Source organism: Cinclus cinclus, chromosome 14, assembly GCF_963662255.1.
Source record: "Cinclus cinclus chromosome 14, bCinCin1.1, whole genome shotgun sequence".
Lineage (NCBI taxonomy): Eukaryota > Metazoa > Chordata > Aves > Passeriformes > Cinclidae > Cinclus > Cinclus cinclus.
Window position 1 is genome coordinate 20,523,309 of NC_085059.1, and position 26,963 is coordinate 20,550,271.

The 26,963-nt window shown below is 55.8% G+C and overlaps 1 protein-coding gene across 2 annotated transcripts in view; it reads left to right on the top strand.

Moving 5' to 3' along the window:
* The first annotated feature begins 13,881 nt into the window (after positions 1 to 13,881).
* The window catches only part of ARHGAP26 (Rho GTPase activating protein 26), a 104,354-nt gene continuing 91,272 nt past the window's right edge, over positions 13,882 to 26,963 (top strand). For both annotated transcript variants that reach the window (XM_062501958.1, XM_062501959.1), the window contains exon 1: positions 13,882 to 14,151. In XM_062501958.1, the coding sequence (XP_062357942.1) occupies positions 13,998 to 14,151 (154 nt within the window). In that variant the 5' untranslated portion in view covers positions 13,882 to 13,997. The remainder of the gene's footprint in view (positions 14,152 to 26,963) is intronic.

Here is a 26,963-nt window from a genome sequence, read left to right on the forward strand (position 1 = left end):
TGAATTTTATGTGAAATAAGGAACTGATCTCTGTCACTAAGTGCTCTCTTTTTCAGGGACTCTTACCAGGACCAAAGCTTTCCTGGTGCAGTCTCTCCTAGTTAGGGTGTTCATCATAACAAGGTGAATTTTGGGAACCAGGAACTCCTACGAAGCCACTTTTCCCTTCAACAGTCCTTGACGAAGGAGGAAAAAGTCACTTTATAAAGGTAACAGAGGTTTTAATGGAAGAAATTGTTAATAAAATAATGAGCTGGGAGAATCCCGCAGGAGATGGAGGCGCAGGGAGGCTCCGGGACCGCCAGAGGGCAGCGCGGAACCGCAGCAGGCACAGCTGGGCACAGCTGGATGGGGAGGGCACAGCTGGACGGGGCGGGCACAACTGGACGGGGAGGGCACAGCTGGACGGGGCGGGCACAACAGGAGGCAGAGGGCAAAGGAGGGGCCATGGCCCTGCCAGGGAGCACAGCTGGAGACAGGGCTGTAGCACATCTGGCTGCCACCGGGCATCTGAGGCCCGCGCAGGTGTGGGTGCAGCATCCACAGCTGGAGCACATCTGGGTGGAAGCAGAGCTGGCTGCTCTGAGCCTGTGGCAGCGGGTTACAGCTGTCCCTGTGCACAGCTGGTGTCACCCCAAGTGAACATCTGGTGGTCCAGGACACCTCTGGGGACTCCCAAAAGCCACTGAAGCTGGCCCAGGTGTGGGTTCTGTTCCTGTAGGGCCATGGGTGGGGTCAGGGCTCTGCCCTTGGTTGCCAGGCAGGAGCCTGGGCCTCATTAAATCCTCCTGCCCTCCCTGATCTCTGCCAGAACCTGTCACTCGGCCAGGCAGACACAGGACAGGGATTCTGTTTGTCTTTGCTGTCATCTCGAATGTGACTCTCCATCCTGGCTCCTTCTCCAGGATCCCTTTGGTGTTTCCCAGTCCCTGTTTCCCAGGAGGGAGCAGCCCCTCCTGAGGAATGACTCCCAGCTTTTGTATTTTAACAAATGACCGGAGACCCTGAGCCCAGCGCTGTTTACTTGGCTGGGCATTCACTCCGAGTCAAGAGCAGCCTCCCAAAGGGCTCTCTTGGATACCCTGACCAAACGAGGCCTCTTCTGTAATTACATTCCAGGGAAAACAGACATCTCCTGATTCATTTAATATGTGCCACGTTGCATTTAGATATGTAACAGAAGCCCCATTACCTTAAAAGTCCTGCTGTTATCAAGCACTGACTTAATTACAGTTTTGTCTAAAAACAGATCAAGTTAGCTTGACAGAATCCATTTGTCCTGCTCCCCTGCTTCCCAGTGATGTTTTCTCCCTGCAGGTCCTGCTCCATCATGACCAGCATCAATCCACACAGTTTTTCCCAAGAGCTGCTGAGATCCCAGGAGCATGTTTGCTTTTCCCTCATCACAGTCTTCCAAAACTTATCAAACACAGAACCATGGACTCATGGAATGGTTTGGATTGGAAGAAACCTTAAAGCCCTGCCATGGGCAGGGACAGCTCACACTGTTCCAGGCTGCTCCAAGCCCTGCCCAACCTGGCCTTGGACACTTCCAGGGATCCAGGGGCAGCCCCAGCTGCTCTGGGCACCCTGTGCCACTTACATATAAATACAAATATATATATAAAAAAAATATATAAATATATATATATATATATAAATATATATATATATATATATATATATATAAATATATATATAAATATCAAAACACAGAGAGCCCAGGAGGTTCCTCAGGCTCAGGTTATCCATCTCTGGCTGCTTTTAACCTTTCTGACCTTGGGAGCTGCTTCCAGCCAGGGAATTCAGGATGTTCTGCATCGCCTGCTGCTCCTTTGCCATAGCTGCTGTCGTTCCCAGCTCCCACCCAAGGTGTGGCCTGGAGCCAGTATCTGCTCATCAGCATCACTTCCCTCTTTCCTCTGACTGTTGTGTGGTTTCCACAGCTTTTGTAGCTGCCCCACTTCCCTGGAAGCCAAGCCAAGGCATCTTCCTTCCCACCCGGGAGGGAAAAGGCTCCGAGCAGTGTCTGTCGTCAGCACTGGTGGCTCTGAAGGAAAGGTGGCAAAGTCTCATCCATGAACATCCCCTCAGGGCTGTTCCAGCTGCTCCCTGTGCTGGGCTGGGCACTCTCTGGATTTCATTTCATTTCTCATGTGCCTGACAACAGTCACAGGCATTTCTCTCCTCGTTTTGGCACAAGCAGGAGGAGGCTGTGCTCTGGCACTGCTGGCAGGACTGCGGGTGCTGGTGCTGCAGGGCCAGACCTGACTGGACCCAGGATGGATGGACTGATGGACTTGGAGGATCCCAGCTCTCCCTGTGTGCCAATGGTGGATCTTGCTGGACCTTGCTGCCTCAGAATGTTTCTGATCCCTCTGGGTGAGGGAGGGCAGCCCAGGACGCCGTGGTGGCTCACTCAGGAATTCAGCTCTGCTCGTTGCAGCACTGGGTTTTCTGACCTGAACCCATAAGGAGAACAGAACTGGGGCTACTGTGTCTGAGGGCTGCTCCAGGAGATATCTCACTGTCCAAAATCTCCAAGAATTCCTGATTTTGGCTTTGTCAGCCCAGCTACTTGTGCAAACAGTGTCAAGCTAGGGCTGGGCACACAAAGCAAGGTCGGTTATGAGCCGTTCTCCTGGAACAGAGGCACTTGGAGCTGGCACAAAAGAATCTCTGTCTCTCCCCTGCAATGGCATCCTGGCAATTAACCCGGAAAATTGCAGCTTGGCCTTGTCCTGGCCTGAGTGTGGGGCTGTGCAGGGCAGGGGGTGGCTGGCCTGGCTGGGGTCTGGCTGTGCCGTGGCCTCGGCTGCACAGGGAGACAGAAAGGGAGAGGTCAGAGTCTGACTGGGAAATGCCAAAGGAATGGGAAACTTGCCTGCTTCCAGAAAAAGTGAGGGAAATCATTTGGGTATCTACACTGAGCTGGGTTTAAGAGATGTGTGTCCAAAAACCAGAAAAATTAGGAGTCACCTAATCAGAGCATCATGGAAGAGTCTGAGCTGGAAGGGACTCATAAGAATCATCGAGTCCAGCTCCTGGCCCCGCACAGGACATTCCCACAAATCACACCGTGGATCAAACGTGGGCAACCTGACAGAAACACTGAGCTGGTCCCGCTCCCGTGGAACAGTGTGCCACCCTGCTGGGGACACGGGAGTGCCAGGCACAAACCCAGCCTGGGAACAGCAGCCACCAGAGCTAAGCACAGCACCCTGGGAAGTGCTGGTGAGGCAGATAATCTGCAGGCACAGGCTGCGACAGCCTGCTCGGGTATGTCACAGCACTGTCACCACCATTCTAAACGCTCTAATTGGGTGCCCAGGCTGATGCATGAGCAGGGGAAGTACGCCTGAGTAATTAAAAAATATTTTGCATTTGGTTGGCTGCTGCACTTCCCACAGAGAAAGTAAGTGAGAGATGAAGCTGATTTGAAAGTAATTTTTAAAATGTTGGGGTTGTTATTTTCACTTCTTTTGTTTAATTTTTACTATGTAAAAAACCTCCCTGCAGCTGATAAAGGCACAAGAAGTGAGGGAATTAAAGGTACAAAAAGGAAGGCAATGACGAAGAGTGTAAGTCGTGCTTAAAGGGTATTGTAGAAACTACAGTTCACCCAAGTCCAACTCACTAGGAAACAAATATTTAATTGTACAGTAAATAATATATTTTAATGGTTTTCCAAACCAAATCTCAGAAGCCACATGAATATAAACAGACTTGAGATCAGCTCAGCCCTTGGCCCTCCTGCATCTGCAAGGGATGGGGACAGCAAAGGGACAAGAACAGGAGGGGAATGAACAGGACTAGACCTGTTCAGGACATTGGGACTGTGTTTGGGGACAGCTTTGTAGGGAAAGGGACCACTGAGAAGTTGGATTGGAGAGGACAGTGCTGTGAGGGGATGGCCATTTCAGTGCTGGCAAGCTGGCACTCAGCAGGGCACAGGGGTGCCCGTGGCATCCCTGGGGCTGCTCTGGTGGCTGGAGCACCTCGGGACCACCTGGAAGTGCCACAGTGTTCAGCAAGGAGAAGTACCCGGTTCAGGGACAGTGCTCATTTAGGGGACAGTGCTCGGTTCGGGGACAGTGCCCCGGGACCTGCCGAGGATGCCGCGGTGCCCAGGTGCCCTTGCAGCAGGTATCAGATGAGGAGCTCCGCAGGCGCTGGATGTTTTTAATAGCAGACGGAATTGCTCCCCATCATCAGTATCTTATCTGCACGTTTCAAGGGCACGTCCTCTGCCAGCAGCGCAGTGAAAGCAAACACGGAGCAGTGCCCCGGCTGGTTTTGCTCAGCGAGGTGAGTGCGAGGGCTGGGTCTGTGCCTGCCCCGGGGGCTGCGTGTGCGGGGGGGACCCAGCGCCTCCAGGACACCTCACACCACACCCTTGAGCAGATGAAATACGGCCCTGGAAAATAACGGAGAGGATGAGGATAATTTTGTTCTGCTGCTCCCACGTGCAGCTCCTGTCCCCTTGTGCTCGGCACGGCGGTGATGATGGGGACAGGTAAGTGTCCTGGCTCGGTGATGTGCTGTGACACGGGACAAGGGGCTCAGGGGAGGACCTGGCCATGCCTTCATCGCTGTCCATCCTCATCTCCCTGCTCGGAGGGCTCCGCTCCGTCGAGAGATGTCACACACCTGAGCGCTGCGATCTCCGCACCCTTCACAACCGTGTTTGCCTTCACAATGAAATATTTGTCAATATTTGACGCCACCTGATGTTTCCAGGGGCTGTGTCCCACTGCCCGGAGCTCCTCGGGGGCTGCTGAACCCCACAGCCCCTGGGGCTGCAGGTAAAGCCGGTCCTGGGGGGAGTTTGCACCTCCGTGTATCGGTGCGGTCCCTGCTGTCCCCGAGGCTCTGCGGGATGTGGAGCAGGGAAGCAGAGCTCCAGCCTCTGATGCTCTCGGCTGGAAGGAGCCGCCTCTGCACGGGACAAAACTTCCCTGAATTCAAAGCTACAGCCGCACTGCCCGGTGTGGGCTGCCAGACACACGGACAGGCAGGCACGGCTCCCTGCCGGGCAGCTCCTCGTTTTTCTTCTTATAATCATTAACTGAAAAAAAAGATGTAAATGCATTTTCTGGTTTTTCTTCCCTTTTCCCGTAAATCAGGAAGCCTGCAGCCTCTCTGTTCCTGCTCTTCCAGCTCCTCCAGGGCTGGCTCAGCCCTCCAGGGATGTCCCCACTGTACCCAGCTCTTTGGTCACCCTCTTGCAGGTCACCCCATTGCTCTGCCACCGTTCCCTGTCTTCCTCTGACAGCTCAGAGCGGGGGACAAGCGACGTGCAGAGCCAAGGACGGGCAGAGGCCACACGGGCACAGAGTATGGTGACACCAGGGGCTGCAGGGTCAGGCAGGGGGACAGGGACTGGCTCCTGGACCCCAGCCCCAGGAACAAATCCTTTGTCTGGGCTTCCGGGCACGGCTGGGATAGTTATGGGGATTTCCACAGGAATTTCGAGAAGCTGTTTGAAGATATTTTTATGCAGGAAAGGCTGTGGCCTGGCCTAATTATGAGAATTAAAACGATTTGCACTGAAACCAGCAGTAGGGAGTTGCTGTAAAGTGGCTCGTGTGTAGGGCTGGTCTCTGGGTGCTGGGGAGAGGAAAATCTCCATCCAGATTCCAGGAGCAGAGACAGAAAAAGAGGGAACAGTGAGGGCTGAGCAGCACCAGGAGGAAATTACTATTTACACAGGGAGAGGCAGTGCTTACATCCCTTGTACGGGTCGTACCAGGACTAATGCACAGCAGACATCTCTGGAGCCCCTCCAAAAAGGAAACTACAGTTTGGTTTGGGAACTTCTGGTTCTAATTCCTGGAAACACTGCTTCAGCTCAATTTCACAGTGGTTTGTGACATTTTTCCAGTGGTTATACAAATTTTAGGAAAACATTCCTCTCCTTGGAATTGTCTTGTGATAATAAAACCCCACTTCAGTGCTTGGAGGTTTCAGATGGCTTCACACCCCTCCAGTGGGTGAAGCAGCCCCCATCTGCCCTGGCACGGATCCTGCCTCCTTAGGCACAGGAATCTTTAGGGATGGGTTGTCCTTGAAACTTTTTATGATGCAGGTGCTGAGGCCCTGGCGCAGAGAAGCTGTTGCTGCCCCTGGACCCCTGGAAGTGTCCAAGGCCAGGCTGGACAGGGCTTGGAGCACCCTGGGATAGTAGAAGGTGTCCCTGCCCGTGGTGAGGGGTTGGAATATGTTCCTGAATCCCTTCTGTGTCTCTGGGCTTCCAGGTGCTCTCTGGAAGGGAAGGACTCTCTCTCACAGGTGCTGCTGGGAGAGGGAGCAGTAGCAGGGTGTCAGTGCTGATGGGATCCAGCATGCAGTGGGCTATAAATGCTCTGCTCTGGCCACCTCCAGCTTCTGGGGGAGTTTTGCAGAGCCCCTGCCTGGGGCAGCTGTACTGGTTCCACTGGTCTGGGAGCACTGGTGCCTGCTGGAATCCTCCCTGCAGGCTCTGGGACTTGCCTGCAGCTCCCGTGCAGGGGAAGGTGTGCACTGGGATGGGATGTGTGGGTGCCTGATGCAGGGGGTGGCCAAACCTTTCCTGCCTTGGCTTTGTGCTTGGTGCAGGTTACACCTCTGGGTGCTGCCTGCTGCTGTTCCATCTCCAGGGACACAAGTGAGTTTTTCTGGAATGGGATGAGGCATTCTTACACCCCCAGCTCCCTGGGGTCCTGCTCCTCTGCCTGGTGCCCCCTCTCCTCCCCACAACCTCCTGTGTCACACCTGTGAGAGTGTTTATACATGGAGAATTACAAGAGCAAAGCTCCCCTGTAGAACATGGAGAGAGGATGATCTTTTATGTTTGAAGAGGAAATGAGTGGCAGCTGCTTGGCTGGGTCTTTGAGGAGATTTTGTATTTCTCCCAAAAAGGAGAGTAAGAATAGGCAGACTGTTTAGCCTTTCCTGACAATGAAACTTTGTCATCTTTATAATTAACCCTGTTATTTAAATACTTCTTCCATAGATATCACTGATGATTTTGTAGCCCTTGGTTCCTTCACTTTTCCATTTCAGCTTCCTGCGCTGCAGTGACTCCCAGGGGCGTGACTAATTTCACTTTTCCATTTAATTGAGAGCTTGTTTCTGATTTTGTGTGTTTAACTGTAGCTTGGCCAGCTGCTTGGTGCCTTGTCACTGCCCAAAATGCACCTGTCAGGCCTTTTTTTTTTGCCTCCCAGGGAATTTAGAGAACATCTATGTCCAGCTCTTTTTTCAAAAATGTTTCCATCACAGTGATATGTTTTGGGTTTTCTGTATTGTCTCTCCCCCACTTAAGGAATTCACCCAAAAAATCCTAAGCTTGAAGCTCTTCTTACTTATGTATTACTTCTGTATTTCTGTCTTTTAGGACTTCCCTGAGGGTCTGTGGGGATATTTCTTTTGCCACTTCTCTGGCAGTCACAGGGAGTACATTCCATTCTTCCCCTCACTGCTGAATATCCACCACCCTGTCCTGCAGAATCCTTGTGCCAGTGATGCCTGGATGGAAAAGGATTGGTGAAGCTTTTGGACAGCACAGTGGAAGGTCAGGGATGAAGGGAATGATGATGCTGGATCCCACCCTCCTCTCAGGATGAGATGTAACCTGGACCACAAGCAAGGGGACAGTGATCTTCAGCACCACTGACACTGTCTTTGCCTGGAAGGTAACTAAATATACAAATACATGTGTGCAAACAGCAGAGTCGTGGCTGCCCCGTCCCTGGAAGTGTTCAAGGACAGCAGCCTGGTCCTGTGGGAGTTGTCCCTGCCCGTAGTTGGAACTGGGTGATTTGGAAGGTCCCTTCCAACCCATACTGTTCTATGCAGTTCCTCTGCCTGCTCTTCCTGCATCATGTTCAATGTGCTAGATGCCTCCAGACACCCCAGCTGCCTGACCCAGTGATGTCCCACCCCCATCTTTGTGCTTGAGAGCCCTCATGTCTCCAGGAGCTGTGACCTTGCAGCCACTGCCTTCCTGGTCTGTGACACAGCCTGGCTGCTGCTGCCACAGCAGTGATAATGCAGAGCTTTGTTCTGTCCCACATGTGTGCACAGCCCTGGTAACATTTACAGTGGGAATGCTGCTCCCAAGGGACACAGAGAAGGGTCATTGTGGCTCCAGTCAAACGAGGATTTGTGCTGCCAAGAAACTGAGTCTCTGCAATCCCCTGCTGAGGCATTACTCTTTAAAATAATGTTTCTGTTTTTTAGGTTAGTCTGTCCCATTCCTGGCCAGAACAGGGTGAGCACAGACCCCAGCATGGCAATTCTAAAACATAAGGCACTCAGAGTGCCTTTGAGCACTGGTCATCAATACCACCCCTGAATTCTGGGGACACAAAGCAGACATTGAGAGTAGCAGCCAGGCTCCAGCACCGTGAGGATCATCCTGGAAACAAAAGTCAAACTTGACATCAGGCTAGGAAAAGCCACAGGGGATTGTGAGCATCCCTGTGCTCTGAGGAGGATCCTGGTTTGGGGTCCTGTCAGCAGGCAGGGTTGGACTCGCACATTTGGACAGGAGGAGGGACATTTGCAGCTGGACAGGTGTTGGAGCGGAGTTTAAATCTTAATGAAGTAGTAAAAATGTAAGTAAGCTGTCTCAGAAATTGGGGAAGGGGAAGACAAGCAGCACTCTGGGGAACTGTGCCAAAAATCAACAGAGTTGGGCGAAGTGCCACCCATGCAGTGTGACAGGACCAGCCCAGCAAAGCTGAGGGCAGCTCAAGGGTCAGGGGCACACACAGCAGTCCAGTGCCTCAGCTGAAGAGTACTGAGAAGTTTTCTTCTATTTTTAACAAGAATCAAAGGAAATAAACCTTCCCCACTGGCTGAAAGCACAAGCACCAGGAACCTCTGTCAAGCCTGAGGAGCGTCCCTGTGCTTCCTGCACTGGGAGCTGGGTCCTGCTCTATCTGCTCTGACACCTGTCAGGGAGATGAAAGGGAATGGGATGAGAGGTGTCCTCTCCTGGAGACAGCTCCCCCGGGATGCACGGCCTGGGGGCTTTGTCCCGGAGACTCCTGCTCTCCTTGGGCTCCCAGATCTGAGAGACACGTGCCAGGCTTGGCAGAGGCAGCACTGCCAGGACCTGGGCATGTCCGGGCGGGTGTGAGCGTGGCAGGGCACGGGCAGGAGGTGAAGCCAGTTAACCAAAACAGATGAGAGGCTCGTCAGCCACGGTTGCAGAAACGTGTTCTCTGCAGGGAGAGGAACTCATGGCCCAGGGCGTGAACATGGGTTCAGGGACCTGGAAGGAGATGGATGTGGAGATGGTTGTGGCACCACAGGCTGACTAACAGGAGATGGCATTGATATTTCTGTTCAACAGGAAACCAGTTCCAAATCTGCGGCGTCTGGGCAGACTTGGCAGCACAGCTAATGATGAGTACTGCAAAAAATCATGGGAGGTTAAGGAGTGGGAGCTGGGAGCTGAAGAGGGTTTGGGAGCAGAGACCCCAGCCCAGTTTTGTTTTTATTTTGGGGGGATCTGTCCCCCTGCACAGGCTCAGCTGTGTCACTGCTCTTCCAGTCTCCTGTCTAGTCTTGCCCACCCCTGCAAATCTGCCTGAGGGCCAGGAGGAGTGACTGCAAGGAGAAAAGTGAGCTGCAGAAAGGAAAAAAGGAATTGAGTAGGTGGAAATTGATGTGTGACTGTGAGAGGTGCAACGCAGTAAGGAAAAGTACTGTTCCACTCTAAAATATATATATATGTATATATATCTGAAATCATGTTATGTGGAAAGCTCGTGAGTGCTCGGTGGAGGGAGCACTGTCACACTGAAGGTGTCACTGTGGCTGCTTGCTGCAGTCACATGGAGAAGTATCAAATAAGAATATAGCCACAGCACAATTCCAGGATAGCATGGGAGAAGGGGAAACCCTCGGTGTCTGCCCTAGAGTTGTATTCACAGCCAATGAAAGGCCCAGATCAAGGATCAGGTCTCTTGGAGGGCTGTCAGTACCACAGGCCAATAGTTGCCCTTTGGTTTACAACAGGGAACTCGAGGGGATTCATCGTGATGGTCTAATGTATTATCTGCAACAGGGTTGTTTTATTTTTGCCATATACAATGCCTTGTCTGTGTCTAGCCCAATAAAAGAGTCCTGGGAGTGGGGAAGATGTGAGTGTGATATACAGCCACATAATAAATAGACCTTGAACATTGCTGCCTGAGGGCAACTCCAAGAAACCTCTGGTACAGCTCCTGCATTCTGGCAGTCAGGAATGCCTGCTGTTGTCTCCTGGGCTTTAATGAAATGCATTAGTGCCCAAGCCTCTGGTGCTGTGAGACCTGGAGCACTGGGTGGTTTTCCACCATCCTTCCCCCTGTACCACATTTCTGATTTTCACAGTGCTGGGAATGCTGCTGGGGCTTGGGCAGCTCTTGGAGGGAGGCTCCAAGATCCCCGAGGCAGGACAGTGATGGGATGAGGGATTTAGGTCCCCAGCGAGGTCCGGGGTCCCTGTGAGGGTGCTGAGCTCAGAGCCAGCCTCTCCGATGGAGCCGTGAGCTGCCCAGAGCTGACGTGGGGACTCAGAGCTGCCATGTGGGGATTGGGGCTGGCTCCTCACCTCCCACTCCTGCTGTCACTCCAGCTTTCCCTAATTGCTAAACTTAACTGGCAGAAAGCTTTCCCGGAGGAGAAGGGGCTCCTTCTGCCGTGTTAGTAATGGATGTGTCACGGACACCCAGTGACAAGTGCGGTGAGGATGGGCAGGAATGTGGAGGTGGGAAGATGCTGTGCTCAGATGAGAGAGCTCATCCAGCTGAAAACTCACTCTGGGAAGAATTGTTGTTTTTCAAACAAACTGTTTTAATCCAGCTGGTTGTGTGACCCACCCAGAGGTAACGCTGATGCCCAGGGAGGGCTGGGGCTGATCTGAGCTGGTGCTGTTGCAGTCAGGGAATCCCAGACTGGTTTGTGCTGGAAAGGGCTTCAAAGAACACCCAGCTTTAACCCCCTGCCAGGGACAGAGACACTTTTCACTGTCCCAGGCTGCTCCAGCCCCAGTGTCCAACCTGGTCTTGGGCATTTCCAGGGATCCAGGGGCAGACACAGCTGCTCTGGGCACCCTGTGCCAGGGCTGTCCACTCTCAGGGAACAATTCCTGCCCAATATCCCATCCATCCCTGCCCTCTGGCAATCTCCCTCTTCCTTCTGCTTGGCTGTGGCAGCCCCCACCCCTGCACCAGCAGTTATTTCATCCAGAGTCACCTAATCTAGGTAGAAACTGCTCTTTTAAATTTTTTTATTTTAATGCTGGAGTAGTTTTTCTGCAGATGTTCCCTGAACAGAGTGAGTTGTGGGATGTGGGTTGGCGAGTGAGGGAGAATGTGCTAATGTGTTGTCAAGGGCTCAGGGGTGGGAGTGTGGGATTAGGGCAGCCACAGCTTTCCTCTGTGGGAAGGATGTGTGAGCACAGCCCTGCAGAGGCTCCTGGAGGAGGAGGAGGAGGACTGCTGTGGCCAGTGGGATGAGCTCTCAGTGGCCAGGCTTCTGTCCAGTGCTGCTGGATCCCTGCACGGTGTCCAGCTGACCTGGCTCACTTAGGGTGAGACAACCCAGCTGCTTAAAAAAATAAAGCAGGCAAATATGGCAGGGATTACAGAGGGATGCAAGCTGTTGTTACCCACAGGCAGGAGCACGTGGAAGTCTGCTTATTTTTCCCTTCAGTGATAAATGTTCTCAGGAATGTGGTGGGATTTTTGGGGTGTCCCTTGCTGGGCTCAATGATTGCTGTTGATCCCTCCCAACTCAGGATATTCTGTGATATTCTTTGGCAGTTTGGATGCACAGTCCTAGGGAAATGGGGCTGGAAGTTGTCCATGACTGTTCCTCACCGGTCCTGCTGCTCTGCTCCCACATTTGGAGCTCAAACACAAGGAGTTTTGAGTCTTGAGTCTTCTCCGGCCAGAAGCCAGAAAAAGGGAGAAGATTTCTCACTGCCTGCCTGAGGCCTCGCTTCCAGTGGCATGTGTGGTGCTTCATGTGTGGCAGAGCTTTGTATGGCCTCGATTCTGTCCTCATCAGAAAATGTCAGTCTGAGCATCATCATTTTCTGCGATTCTGAAAAAAGTGCTGAAAAAAATTCAATTTCGAGCTCCAGATATTCACATCCTCTAAGGCTGTGTCCTATAAATCAAGTTACAGGTTCTCCTCTATTAGCAGTAAATGCTGGAACACTGTTAAATACGAACAATGGTGATGGAGAAGGATAAAACCAAAATAGTGTTCCTGTGGCTTCGTGCAGGGTAGAATTAGGGAGCATAATCCAAATAATAACATCTCATGCTTTTATGGGGCTGTGTGCATATGGCGCAAATGACAGCTCATTAAACTTTATATCCTGCCTACTAGATAAGCATGTAATTAGTATTACATCCTTTTTTATAATTAGGAGGCCTCATCCAAGAAAACGTGGCTCACAAACCATATTCGAAGGCGGTGACTCAGCCTGAATTAGGCTTTGGCGCGAGGATGGAGAGAACCGTGCTTTAGAGGATTAAAAAAAAAAAAAAAAAACAAAAAAACAGAGCCAAAAGGTTGAGCTGGTGTCAGGTTCCCGTGCCCGCACCCACCCGCTGGCAAACGCAGGTGGATGAACTTTTGAACATCAGGCGTGGGCTGGAGCCCGGGTTTAGTGCAGGACCATCGTGCTGCGGTGCGCTGGCGTTTCACGGCTGAGCTGCCAGGAATGCCCGGTGGGAGCGGGGTGGGGGGAAACGGCGAATTCCAGCTCGGGGATTATCCGCAAATGTGTCTCTGTCACAGGCTGGGCGGAGAGGTCACGGTCCGTGCGTATCCCAGCCGGGGGTGGCTTGGGGCGCTCGGTTCTCCACTCAGTGCCGGTGTTTAAGCCGGGACTAGGCAAGCTCAGCTCCGTGCGGTGCGTCCCGTTTTCCTGGAGACCAGTTGCCACCGCGCACCTGATGGCGGGCAGCAGGGCCCGCCGGGAGGGAGCAGCCGGCTTGTGCGGCTGCAGTTCGCTCCTGCGAGCTCCCAGCCCAGGGAAGGAGGTGACGAGCCAGCTGCTGCGCCCCGGCCAAATTCCTGGCGCGTTCCTGAAGGAGGCGGGCTGCGGGGAGAAGGCACCGGGGCTGTGTGTGCGGCGATAGCCACGGTTTGTGGGGAGGGAGCAGTGACGGCATCCATCACCTCCGGAGGGAAGCGGTGACAGCCATCGTCCGTGGGACGATGCTCTTTTGGGGACACAGCGCTGGCACAGGGCCCCACCGCTCATCTTTGGTGCCGGCTTCTCCCGCTGCCGCTTCCACATCCAGCCCTCCCAGGAGATTACGGGTTTATTCTCTCAGATCACACCACTAAGCCCGGGCAATAATCTCCCGCACAGATGTGCCATGGGACCAGAAACGCGCGAACCGCCGCCCGGCCGGGCGCGGGGCGGGCCGGAGCGGCGCTGCCGCAGGCCGGGCGCGGGCTTCCCAGCGGCGGGGCCGGGCAGGGTGGTGGGGAGCGGGACAGGGTGTCAGGGAGCGGAGCGGGGAGAGGCGGGGCGGGGCGGGGCGGGGCCGGGCCGGGCCGGGCCGGGCCGGGCCGGGGCCGCCGCTGCGGAGCCGCCTCTGCCCCGGGCGGGGCCGGCCCAGGTGCGGGAGCCGCGGGTAGGGCACGGGCCCGCCCCGCCCCCGCGGCCGATTGGTCGAGCTGGCGGAGGGGGCGTGGTCAGGCGGCAGCGGCGCGTTCCTATTGGCCGGCGGAGGGTGGGGGCGTGGCGCGGCGGCGGCGCGGGCGGAGGCCCCAGAGCGGCGGTCCCGGCTCCGCCCCCGCGCGGCTCCGCTCCCGCCGCTCCGCTCCGCTCCGCTCCGCCCGGCCCCGCTCCCGGCTCGGCTCGGCTCGGCCCGGCCCGGCACCGCGCTCCCGCCGCCCGCCCGCACCGGCGGCTGCGCGCCTCGCCCTGAAACCTCTTCCGCTTTGCGTTTGCTCCGGATTTTTGCGTGCTTTCCCCCGCCGTGCCGGGCAGCATGGGGCTGCCGGCGCTGGAGTTCAGCGAGTGCTGCCTGGACAGTCCGCAGTTCCGGGAGAGGCTGCGCTCCCACGAGGCCGAGCTGGACAAGACCAACAAGTTCATCAAGGAGCTCATCAAGGACGGGAAGTCGCTGGTCGCCGCCCTCAAGAGTAAGTGCGGGTCTGGGGGCGGCCCTGCGGGACCCCGCGACCACCGCCCGGCCCCGTCCGTGCCCGTCCCGCGCTGCCCCCGCAGCGGCGGCTCCTCCATCCGGGACCACCTGCGCCCAGCCGGGTCCCCTGAGGGCTGTGCTGTGGCTGGGCCCTGGGGACCTGCCTGGTCCTGGTTCTGGTCCTGGTTCTTCTCCTGGTCCTGGTCCAGCAGGACGTGCGCGGTGCACCAGGATGTGCCTGGCCATGGTCCGTGGGGACACGCGTGGTTCTGGTTCTGGACCATCAGCACAGCACGGGCCTTGCCCTAGTCCGTCTGAACATGTGTGGTCCATCAGGGTGGATCCGTCGGGATGTGAAGGGTTCCGATCCGGGTCCATCGGGACGTGCGTGATTCTGGTCCTGATGCACCACGTCCAGTCCGTGGCCCTCGGGGGTCGCATCCTTTGGGAGAGGTTTTCTGGGGTGATGGGTTGGTGCCTCGCCCCCCAGCCCCCCGCCCCCGGCTGACCTCTGTCCCCTGTCTGCTCAGGGTGGGGGATGCCCGGAGCCCCCAGTGTGGCTCTGCCCGCGCTGGCCCCTTCAGTGCTGGCCTCTCTGTCTCCATGGAGGTGCTTGCAGAGCTGCAAACCAGTGAGGAGGGGGATGCAGCGATGCAGGCTGTGGCTCCGGGGCTGGGGAGACCCTCACCTGTGGCTGGCAGTGTCCCGGTCCTCCCTAATGCCCAGGCTGGGCTGGCTCCTGTCCCCACGGCTGGGGCTGGGGACACCTCTGCGTGGCTGTGCCTTCGGGGTGCTGTGCTGGGTGGGCTGCTCCCCAAGCTGCGGCTCTGTTTCTGCTGTTTCCTCGTGGGGTCATTTGGGTTTTTTCTGTTTTTAAGTTTCTTTGGCCCAAATCACGGGGTGCTTCCCCATCTGAGGTGTACCCAGCGTGTGTGGTCACCAGTCTGTGCCATGGGGTGACAGGGGCGCATCGCAACACAGGTTCCATGGAGCCCCTGCAGCACCACCTGCCATGAACCATCCTGGCCAGGTCATTGTGGGGGCTGTGGGACAGCAAGGTCACCCCAGGGTGTGCGGGCAGGTGATGCTCCATCCATTCCCAGCACCCTGTCCATTCCCAGAAGGGCTGATTCCTGCTCCCTCCCCTTCTGATCTCACACTGAGCCCCAGGGGTGTAGTTCCTCTGTGCTGAAGTAGCAGCTGGTAACATCTGGCTTACAGGGACTCCCATTGTACCAACTCTTGGCATTTGGGGTTAAAAGAATCTCAAACCCAGCAGCTGTGGGTGCATTTATGGTTCTGCAGGTCTGAGCTGTGTTCTGCTGTGGGGTGTTTGCTGAAGGCAGCAGTGCCTGTAGCATTCATTTTATCCCAGAACAAATCCTACAGCATTGTTCATCACAAAAAATACATTTTGGGAGTGAGCTGGTGAGTCCTGAGGTGTCTCTGGGCTTAGTCAGTTAGCTGGTAGCAGGTGCTGGCTGAGGTGGCCACCTGTGCTCTCCCCCGGGCACGGTCTGTGCAGGTATTTTGGGGTGTGCTGTGAGCCCCTGTGGGCTCGTGGCTGCCAGTGGGCTCCTGTCCCCCTGGCCGTGGCCATGGCTGTGCTGCACCGGGCAGGAAGAACGCTCGCTGGCCTCTGGAGATAAGGATGTTTTTATGGTTGAATTGTTTTGTAGCTTCTATTGAATGTGTTCCTGGATTAGCCCTTAATTCCTGCACAGGGCCTGAGGGGGAGTTCCAGTGGTGCCCAGGCTCCAGGGACAGGAATAACGCTGATTCTGCTGGTGAATAAATCAGTGCCCAGGCACCAGCACTGCTGCCCTGCTGCCACCTCCCCGGCACGTGTGGCACTGGGGTGGTCCCCAGGGTGCTCTGGGGAGGGTTTGGGCATGTGAAGGCTGGGAAGGGGTGTCCTCTCCCTGGCTGGGATGCTTGGCCCTCTGTTCATCCTTCACCTGCGATAGAAGTGACTTCAGGGGTTGTGCAGCTGCTTCAAGGTGTGATGCCTCCCACTGATCCAGCAGAGCCTTGGTGCTGGATGGGATCTGGGCCAGCTCTTCCCATGTGTGTCACCTGCATTGTGTCACAGGTCCAAGGTCTGATGTGTTGCAGGAGCCCTTACAGACCATTCCAGTGTTCAGCAGCAGGGATGGAGATGCTCCAGGGGTGAGGAGCTGTTGCTGGTTGTTGTATCTGTGTCACTGCTGCAGGGGCTGGGATGTCACCCCTGTGAGCCCTCATGGTGTCTGGGGGCCATTCCTGACTGTGACCAGGTGCTTGCTTTTCTTAGCCAGCTTTTATTTTTAAGCGGTGTTTCCAAGTGGTTTTGGTTTGTCCCCCCATGGCTGGGCATGGTGGCCTTATCTCACTGTCCTTATCTCCAGGCTCCTCAGCTGTTGTGACACGTGGCTGTGGAGCTGGGCAGGCCTGGGGACAGCAGACCCCTGGCTCAGGACATGCTGCCTGTGCAGTGAGGGGTTGGTTCCCAGGGTGTCTGAGCCCATGGGCCGTGTGACAGCCTGCAGAGTTATGTGAGGTCTCAGCAATATCCTCTCTGGTTTTCCTTCCTCTTGCATCTTTTGCTGAACATTTCACATCCTCTTTGTGCGAAGACAGGCGTGGGGAGAATGTGTAACTGTGTGTTGGTGAGGGGCTGCTTGGACTGAGTGGTGGAGGGGAGGAAGATGAAGAGGGAGGAAGAGCTCTCTGCAGAGCTGGGCAGGAGCAGCAACACCAGCATGCAGGGATGGTGAGACTGGAGTAAGGACATGCAACAAACAGCCAGGGTTTGGTGAAGGGGCTGCTCTACCCTGCTTCTGCCCTCAATGTAGGTACAGAGAGAAATAGGAATGATTCACAGCGCTTTCTCCTTCCCTTAGAAGACAGAATAAATTCAGAAGGTTTAAAATTATCCTCATTTGCTGAAGGGCTGATCTTGCTAAATATCCTCAGATGCCAAGGGCATTTCTGGAGTGTGTGTGTCTGTGTGTACAGAAATGCTGTTGGATCTTTTTCCCCCAGTGAGTTTCTGTGCCTGTTTCCATTGTCTCCCTTTGCTGCTTGGCTGGTATTCAGTGACCTGGTTTTCAGCAAAACGTGTCCCTCTTCCTCCCTGATCCACCATCCATAAATTATTCAGAAAGTTTTGCAGATGCAGAGACTTCAAGTGTGACATAAATAATGAACTCGAAGCCTGGATGCCATGAAACTTGTTCTCCAGCACAGGAGCTGTGGTGACCATCAGAACCAAGGATGCTGAAGGATTTTATCTCTTTGCATGTCCCTGTGCCTGTGCCAGGGGCAGGCAGGGAGCCAGTGGCTCATCCCTGTGCTGGCATCACCTCCAGCTTCCACGGAGGGAGAGCTGGAGCCCAAGCACCCAGATGGTGATGTGGAGATGCCCGCAGCTTGCTTTGGGAAACAGGCAGCACATATCAGGACAGAGGATGTGGGGGTGCAGGGGTTGCCAGCCATTCCCTCCGGGGTGCTGTGGCGCAGGGCTGAGCCTGGCAGCCTCTTCCTCCTCCTCCTCCTCCTCCTCCTCCCTGTGCCTTCCTCCTCACGCTGCCGGGCACCGTGTCCCGGTCATGCCCATGGTGCTGTTGTCCCTTTCAGGCACTGGGTGCAGCCCGGTGCCCTGCCACGTTTCTGCTGGTTTGTTTTCCTTCTTCCAACTCCCAGGCACTAATTTGAAGCCACCAAACCCGTCCACGCCCCAGCTGCTGCCATGCTCCCACGGCACAAACTGCAATTTGTGTGCTGGGGCTGGGCTGGGGCTGGGCTGGGGCTGGGGTGGCTCTGTGGACCCCCTCCTCACACGGGCACACGGGCTGGACATGGCTCCCACGGGAAAAGCAGAGGTGCCCATGCCCCAGAAGGCACAGCTGGGCTGGTTTGGTGTTTTGGATCACTTTTCCTTTAGCTGTTTTTTTGGCCAGGTCACTGCAGAACTGTCGTGGGAGGGACAGGACCCAAGGGGTGTTTGCTGCTGGGGTGGAACCTGGATCCTGCAGTACCTGGGAACTCCTCTGGCCCCACCAGCTGCCTGGGGCAGATGCTGTGGCACTGTCCCACAGGTCTCATGCCAGCTCTGCCCCCCCCAGCGTGTCCCATGCTGGCTGTGGTGAGCAGCTGGGGATTGCCCCCGCTTCCAGCTGAGTGCCTTGTGCTGTCACAGAGGTGTGCTGTCCCTTCTGTCTGTGCCTGCTGGCTGTGACTTTAATGAGCTGGTCCCTGGGCTGACCCCTGTGTGCCTGCAGTGGCCTGTGGGGTGGTTCCTCGTGGCGCTGTTGGTGTTCCAGTCTGAGATATGCTCACACATGGGCTCTGTTCCACACCTCTGCAGCCTTTGCTGACACCAAGCTTTTATGAGGTGTACGTGCCCATGGCTTTGGGGTGGCAGTGCCCGTCCCACATGGAGCTGCCACGGACTGGAAGCGAAAGTGAAACTTTTTCCCAGTGTTTACTTAATTCCCTTTTTGCACAAACAAGGCTTAGGCGGGTGATAAGGAAACGTGACGGGGCCGATGCTGCTGACTGCCCACTTTGTCACTTTGTCACTGCCTTTCCCATCCTGTTCCCCGTGGCCCCTGGTTCAGCTCACTGGGACCCCTGGGAGTGGGTCTGGGGGAGCCCTGACTGGGGTGGGCAAAGGGCAGGTATAGATAACAGTGCAGTGTGCCCCTGCAGGGAATAAGCCCTTGGGTGTGCTGGAGCATGATCCCAGTCTGGGGCTGCTTTGTAGCCTGGTGCCTTCTGGGGTGACAGGTCCTTGTGCCCCAGGTGTTTGGTGCTGGGGAGAAGGAGTCCAAAGCCCATCTTAGATTATTTTCAACCTTTTTGCCCTTCTGATTTTTGAAGAAAACAGTCACAGCCCAAACCTTCTCACCACCTCTGCACAGAGGAGCGGAGGGATCAAGGTTCAGAGGTTTAGGTCTGGCCTTTCCAGGAACAGCCCCTCTTTGTGCAGGTGCACACCTGAGTGCTCAGAGCTGTGCTCCTGCCCAGGAGAGCACTGGACTTTGCAATCTCGTTTGGAGGAAGAGGAGTTGTCTGTGCTTTCTGGAGGGTGCAAAACCAACAGTGACCACCTGGCTGGGTTGCTGTGACCGCTGGCACTCGGCTCTGCTGGGACTGTGCCATGAGCCATGGCACCGAGTTGGCACCGAGCTCTGGGTGCCGCCACCACCCACGGGCTGTGGTGGGTGTGGGACAGCCCAGGTGAGTCACCTGTGGCTGCACATCCCGGGGAATTGCTGCCTTGCAGCAGGGGAGGAATTCCTGGAGCATCCATGCCTTGCCCAAGGAGCTGGTTCCATGCTTGGAGGGGCAAGGGGGGGGATCCCCTGGCTGCCCCCCCCAGCAGGGCTGGGGCACGGACAGGACCCCCTGGGCTCTCCCTCTGCCTCACAAACCACAGGGAAAGCACGTGGGTTGAGGTTTGGCTGCTGAAATGATTTACTTTGGGGTTTTTTTCCTGCTTTGTTCAGCCAGCCGAGGTGTAACGTGGCTCTTCTGTGTCAGGGTGCATTTTTCCTGTCTTCATTCCTTTAGGATTTGGTGTAGGGAATACTTGGAGCTGTGGAGGAGGGACATGGTTGTGGCTCAGCCAGTCCTGCACCAGCAGAGCCAGAGGCACCAAGGACTTCTCCTCCTTTGCATGACCTGTGTGGCTTGTGCAGTCACATCTTTAATAACTTGTCTGGGATTTTATTCAAATGGGGGATAGGACAGGTGATAATACTGTGCTTCAGCTTTGGCACAAGTTGATCCTTCTCTTCTTCCCCAGTGGAAATTAGTGATAGGAACATATTCCTGCTTGGGAGATGCTCTTTGTGATGGTGGGTCTGCTCTGTGAGCCCTGGAGGGATGGTTGTGCTGACTCCAGAGGGCTGCACACTTATCCCACCTGGCTCTGCCTGAGTGTCAGGGGGAAACTCGCCCTGCTGGGGGCTGCACTGGTTCCCCGTGTGCACTGCCAGGGTTGTGATCTGTGTGGGAGGATCCTCACAACATCCCCAGGGAACATTCCTCCATCTCCTGGGGGAATCCCACCCCAGCCATGATCCCACAATGCTGGGTTTGGGGCTGGGCTGTCAGCAGCATTAACAGGGAACCTGGTGAGCACGAGGGTTGGGGTGTGCAGAAGAGCCCGTGTTCATGATTACATCTTTTACATTGTGCTGACACTGTGCTCATTAACAGGGCCGGGGGAATCTCTAATTGGGAGCACACCACAGGGCACCTCTGGGCATGTGTCCCAGTCCTGGAGAAGAGCAGGGCCTGCACTGAGCACGTGTCCCAGGGTTAAACCCAGCCTTTTGGGATGGCAGGGGATGAACTGGGACAAAGAGCAGCTCTGAGAGCCAGGGGCTGGGACTGCCAGAGCTGCTGGAGCCTGTGGTGCACACCTGTGTCCAAGGAGTGACTCTGAACAGGGGTGGGGGGACCTGGAAGGGGATGTGAAGGGCCAGGTTGGATGTCCCTGTGTTCCTCCAGCATCAGGAGTCACCTACATGCTGTGTCCTGCTCATGCTTCCAGCATGGAGCAGATTTGTCTGATTTGGGTCAGGAGGCTGTTTTCCCAAGGCAGATGTGCTGGCACAGCTTGAATCTTCTATCTCCATTTGTTTCTGCAATGCTGCCAGACCCAGAGGTGTGTGGCATCACCTGTGGCATGTGTGGCATCACCTGTGTGCCCCAGACATGGGCTAGGAGCGGTGGCCTCTTTAGGTTTTCTTTTTTTCCTTTGTATTGCTGGTAGCAGCTCGCAGTGACATTGGGAATCCGTGAGGAAATGCTGTTCCCATGGTTGCTGAGGGGAGGGTGGGAGGCTGCAGTGCCCGTAGCGTCTCTGTGGTGTCCCTGTGCTCTCTGCAGGTTGGCACACGTGGTGCTTCTCTGGCTGATTCACCAGCAGGGATGGCATGGGACGAGTGGGCTCTGCCCTTGCTGCCTGCCAGACCTGGAAAAGGGGGACCACCAACCCCTTCCTTTGCACCCTGTCCCTGCAGGCACCCTAAAATCATGGTGTGCTTCTCCCTGAAGGCCAGGAGCAATGCCAGCATCCCTGCACAAACCAGAGCAGGGCTGCTCAGGGGTTGGCATTCCTGCACCACGACAGAGGGGCTTCAGTCCCCCCATTGTGTCCGAGGGGCAAACCCTGCTCATGCTGTGGTTCTGGTTTGGGGCATTCTGGGCCCCTTCTGCAGCATCTAGTGAGGGGACAGTGAGGGGAAAGGCTGTGCCAGGCATCCCTCCCCGCGCTGGGGTTACTGCATCCCTGGCTTTTGAGGAGCCCTGTGATGAGTAGCTGTAGCGTGACCGTGGTGGGTGGGAGAGGAGGGGGAGCTCTGTAGGGAACCTGCACAGCTTGTTCACTCTGCTGTGAATCATCCCCCTCCTCCTCCCCCGGGCACGAGAGCGGCTGTCACCGCCGGCGGGGACAGGGATGTTTTCCCTGCTTTCCTGGGACAGGGATGTTTCCCCTGTTTTCCTGGCCAAAGGTGCTTCCACCTGCTCCCAAGCACTGGTGGGCTCCTGACAAGGGTGGATCTCCAGGGCATCCCCCCAGGGGTTAATGGCAGGGATGGTCCCAGGGGTGGCTTGGAGGAACTGGGAGTTGCTCCCCTACCTCTGTGCCCACCAGCTGATGGGAGCTATGGGGCTATGGCACACGATGGGTGCCAGGGATGCTCTGTGCCATGGGGGACCATGGCACTGAGGGGGAAGGGCTGTGTGTGCCATGGTGCCAGGCGGGTTTCCAGCTGGAGCTGTGGGAATTACACCAGCCTCCAAACCATCTGGCTCTGGCACGTGGGGCGGTGGTGCAGGGGCTGAGGCACAGCCAAGGGCTGGGTGCTGCCTCCTCCTCACCCTTCCCTGTGCTTTGCACCCTCAGGCAGGGCTTGGAGCCACCTGGGCTAGTGGAAGGTGTCCCTGGCCATGGCAGGGGGTGGGGTGAGGTGAGCTTTAAGGTCCCTTCCAAGCCAAACCAGTCTGGCCTTGCGTGATGCACAATGAGGGAAGTGTGAAGGGTTCTCTGGGCCGAGTGACCTGTAAAAAGAGCTGGTGTGTGCCTTTTCCTAACTCTGCCTGGGATGGCGTCCCTTTGCTGGGTTTTTATTCTTTTTCTTGCTGAAGCAGCATCTGTCCAGAGCGATGCCCTCGTTGAGCACCGGTTGCTAAGCAATGTTTTACAAAATCCCAACCATTGCAGAGCAGAGCGTTGGGTGTCTCTCCCACGAATTCTGGGAGAAAGCCCAGGTTAAAAGCAGAGATTTCTTCCTGGAAAGGGTGGTCAGATACTGGGTGCAGGCTACCCAGGGCAGAGTCAGCATCCCTGGAGGGGTTTTCCAGGTGAGGACAATCATATCATCAGTGTTGGTTTTGGCAGTGCAAGGGGAACAGCAGGACATGAGAATCTTAGAGGGCTTTTCCCACCAAGGCAATTCCATGGTTCTGTGCTGCGCCCTGGGCTGTGCATCCCTGTTCTCACCCTGCGTGCCTCCCTGTGCTCTGCAGGAGATTTAATTTATATTTCTCTTTTCCTGCCGAAGCAGGAAAAATTGACTCACTTGCCACTGATGTTCCTGCAAGCACAGTGGGATTTTTCCTGTTCTTACAGCTGAGGTGGAGGAGCACCGGCGACAAAAGGATTTCCGCAGCCTCCTTGGGAGGAGAAGGAAGGAGATTGTGCAGAGCTGCTTCTGGAGGGGCTGGGAGCTGACCCCGCTTCCCTGGCCTGGCTGGGGCCAGAGCTGCTGCCTCTGGGATGGGCACAAGAGAGGTGGGACAGGGGAGGCACTGCCCAGTGCCATGGCCCGGCTGGGATGTGCCAGGAATGTCTCCTGTCCTGCCCACTTTGGTCCCCTCCCCACCTGGGGCACGGGGGTCTCTGGGCCCATCGTCCCCTGGGCACCCCAATGTTTTGGTGCTTGCCCCTTGAGAAATCAAGCAGGCTCCCTGTGGCTATCACCAATCAACTAATTAGATTTAATAACAAACTAATCCCGAGGTGGGGCCAGTGCCTGAGGCAATCTGCTGTGCCACAGCCCCCCCCTGCAGGCACTGCCCTCCCTGCCAGACCCCCTTCTGCTCCACTAATGGGCATTGCCTGGGTCAGGAGCAAATTTCTTCTGGATTAGTGTCCTCTAAATCGATTAGCTGTCTCAGGCAGGGCATTCTGTCCTAATGAAATGTGATTCCAGGCTCCAGTCGATGAAATATTGTGGTTACAAGGGTAAAGACATCTGCAGCCTTCCTGCGGGTCATGCCAGGGTTTGGAGAGGAATCACAGAATTACACAATGATTGAGGGTGCCAATGACCTCCAAGATTATCAAATCCAACCTGTGACCCATCTCCATCTTGTCAACCAGCCCAGAGCACTGAGTGCCACATCCAGTCCTTCCCTGGACATCTCCAGCCATGGGGGCTTCCACCAACCTCCCTGGGCAGCCCCTTCCTAAACCTGACCAATTCTTTCCAGGAAGAAATTTCTCCTGATCCCCAGCCTGAACGACCCCTGGCACTTGGAGGGGAAGGCTTGGGGGAAAAGCTACAATTACTGGAGCAGTGTTATGCTAATAGGGACTGACCTACACTCCCCAGTGAGGGCAGTGGGGAACTGTGAGTAAAACCTGGCATTCCATCCTGCCCTGGGAGGCACTTTACTCACAGGTGTAAGGCAGGAGGCATTTACATGACCTGCCTGGAGCAGTGGGGCAGTGTGGAGGTGGAGAGGAAATGCCATATTCAAAACCCTTGTTTTGGGAACGGCAGTCAGGGATTGGGGTTTGAAGGTCAGGTGCTTGTTGCAGTGGGACAGCCGTGCTCAGCAGCTCTGACATCCCTCTCTCTGAGCCAGCACTGTGCCCAAATCCCTGGCCTGGTTGGGACACAGGGATTTTCACTGCTGCTTCCTCTCATTGTTCGCTCGTGCAGCCGGCTGCCCATGGAAATGCCAGCCAGGGCTGTAATTTTCCATTTCATTACCATGTCCCTTATGTTTTCCAGGCACTTAAGCTGTCGCCTGTGTTTGCTGTTTGGATGCATCTCTCCTCTGTATTGGAGTGGTGAATATTTACATTTGATTTTATTTGGAGCCCTTGCCTGCTCCCACCTGAGCTCCTGTTGCTCCAACGCCTGGCTCCTTGCCTGGCAAACTGTGGCTGCAGGTTGGGACGGGCTGGGGGGTTCTGACATAAAACAACACCAGGATGTGAACAAAAATAAGCACAGGGAAAGGTGCCAGACGTGGGAGCTGGGTGGGGAAGTGGAGAAATCCCGTTTCATTTTGTTCTGCTGCTAAAGTGCACGGAACGCTCCGTGTCCAGGAGAACGGGGATGGCATCGGGGGGATGCTGCCCTGTGCTGGGGGGCAGGTGGGCTGTGCCCCTCCAGGAGCTGTGGGCAGTGATGCTCAGGGGCTGTGGAGGACTGGGATGTTGCCATGTTGGTGCAGAGTATCAGGAAGCCCCCTGGGCAGGGGTCACCAAGGGTTTTGCTCGGTGCTGGGGGGTTGTGCTGATCTGATGTGCTGGTTCTCTACACGGTGACGGTCAGCATGGAAGCTGCCTGCCAGCGTGGTGGTACCTGGCTTTGGGCCCTTTATCATCCTGGGGGTGTGTAGTGGTTGCCAGTGCTGCCAGGAGGGCTCTGGCAGGTTGGTGTTTCCCTGAGCCCCACTGCTCCTTGCTCCATCGTGTTGGGTTGTGCCTCCCTGCAGCTGCAGACATCTGTCTCCTCAGGCTCTCCAGGAATGGGAAGCCTTTCCGGGGGTCGTTTACATCATTCCTGGGTTTTGTTTCCTGCATGTCCTGGCTGCCTGCAGGGCAGGCTCTGCTGCCAGGCACCTGTGGCTGCCCACGCAGGCAGTGCCCAGAGCTCCTGGTCACTCCATCTGCCATCGCTGCCCTTCGTCCTCACCTGGCATTGTCACCTCTGGCCACTCTCCCCACTCAGTGGTCTCTGAGTCAGGAGCTGCTGCAGCCCTGGCCCTGCTGCAGGATGTCACACTGGGCTGGCAGCTTGGGCCATGATGGTCCTTCTGGCTTCATTTCCCTTGGACCTCCAGTGCCTTCCATCAGGAACCTTGAGAAGCTTTGCGAAAACATCCTGGCCTGGCAAATCTCCCAAGACAACTCCAGGCATTATTGATTTGGGGGTGGCACGATGACGTGGCCGGGCTGGTGGGCAGTGGGGGATAATTTTAGCTGTGCAGCCAGGCAGCCCTTCCGAGGGATAACTTTGTTTTTCAACCTTTATCTCTTCAAATACCACGGGAGTAATCCATGTCTTCAGCGTGTTGCTCAGATCTGATCTGCTGTTTGAGCCTGGTCAATGGTGCCATTCAGCCCACAAAGGGTCCTCTGTCCCTCTGGCGAGCTCTGCCGTACGGAGCCACGCTGGCTGTGTGGACCCAGGCAGATGGGGATGCCTGGGCTGGCAGCAGTGCCCAGCACTCCCCTGGCTGCAGAGCAAGGCTGAGCCAGAGCTGTGCCACCTCCTGGACCTGCCCTCTTGGGCAGAGCTTCAGGTTATTTTGTGCTTTAGCACATCTGAGTGGTTTTGGGATTTTTGGCTCGAAGCGTGGTTTGTGGGGAATGTGTGTTTGTAAACTTCCCGTGGTAAAATGAAGTGGTGGGATTTGGCTTCCCTGGGTGTGCTGCTGAGACAAGGCTCAGCTGGAGGCTGTGTGTGTGGAAAAGGCACCAAAATGGGGTCTGGGGGGGGCTGTGGGGCTACAGCAGCGATGCTTGTCCTGCCTGGGGTGACTGCAGGGACTGTGCCCGTGGCCCTGGTCCTTGGGGTCACCTTGCTGTCTTTGTCACCCTCTAACCTCCATCTCTGGCACAGACCAAGCTGTGGCAGCCTCTCCATGGGCTTTTGTGCAAAACAGGATGGCAGAAGCTGTGCTGGAGCTGGGGTGGGCTGTGCCCATCTGGTTTTATACATTTATTCACGATGATTCAGAGGGGGAACCTGCCAGCAGCTGCCGTCCCATCCTAAATCACTGATTAACTCCAACCACCTGGTGGAGAAGTTGTTTAATAAACAGATCAGTGTTAATTCTGTGTGGCAGTGGCTCTGGGGTTGTGCCAGGCCCAGAGGAGCACGTTGTCTCACAGGAGCAGGGCTTTGCTGACCTTGCTGCCAAGCACAGAGAGGGGATTTAAACCTTCTGGAGCAAATGAAGCATTTCATGATGCTGCCCTGACTCTTGGTGCTGACCCAAGTGCTGGGGCTGGGCGGGTAGAACTCCAAACTGGCAGCTGCAAACGCTGCTTTCAGGCATGAGGTTCTTGTTGCTGGATTCCTGCACGAACTGCGGGGCCAGGTTGGACCAGTGTCCTGTGCAGAGTGCTCACATCCATCCTTGCCCAGCTCTGACCTTTCCCAAAGCCTTTCCCTGAGTATCCCAGAGCTGCAGGAGTGCTGTGTGACCCCAGAAGGGATGCTGTGCTGCAGCCCTGGCTGCTGTGGGGACACACACCATATTGCTGTTTCCTAAGCCCCCTTGGCAGGCTGTAATCCCACTAGTTTGGCTGCTGATTAGAGTGGCTGTTCCCTGGGTTCCCCATCCCAGCCCTGGGATTGTTCTGTGCTGGCTGGGGAGCTGTGGGGCTGTGGAGGTGCTGCCCCAGGCGCCAGGTGCTGTGTCCTGTTCCCTGTGCCCTGCCTGGGGCAGAGGGGCTGGCATTGTCCCCTTGTCCCTCTGTGGGGGCTTGCAGGGGACAGCCAGCCTGAGCCTGCTGTTCTTTGCTGCAGGGGAAGGAAGGGGCAGGAGTCTCAGTTCCTGTTGTCC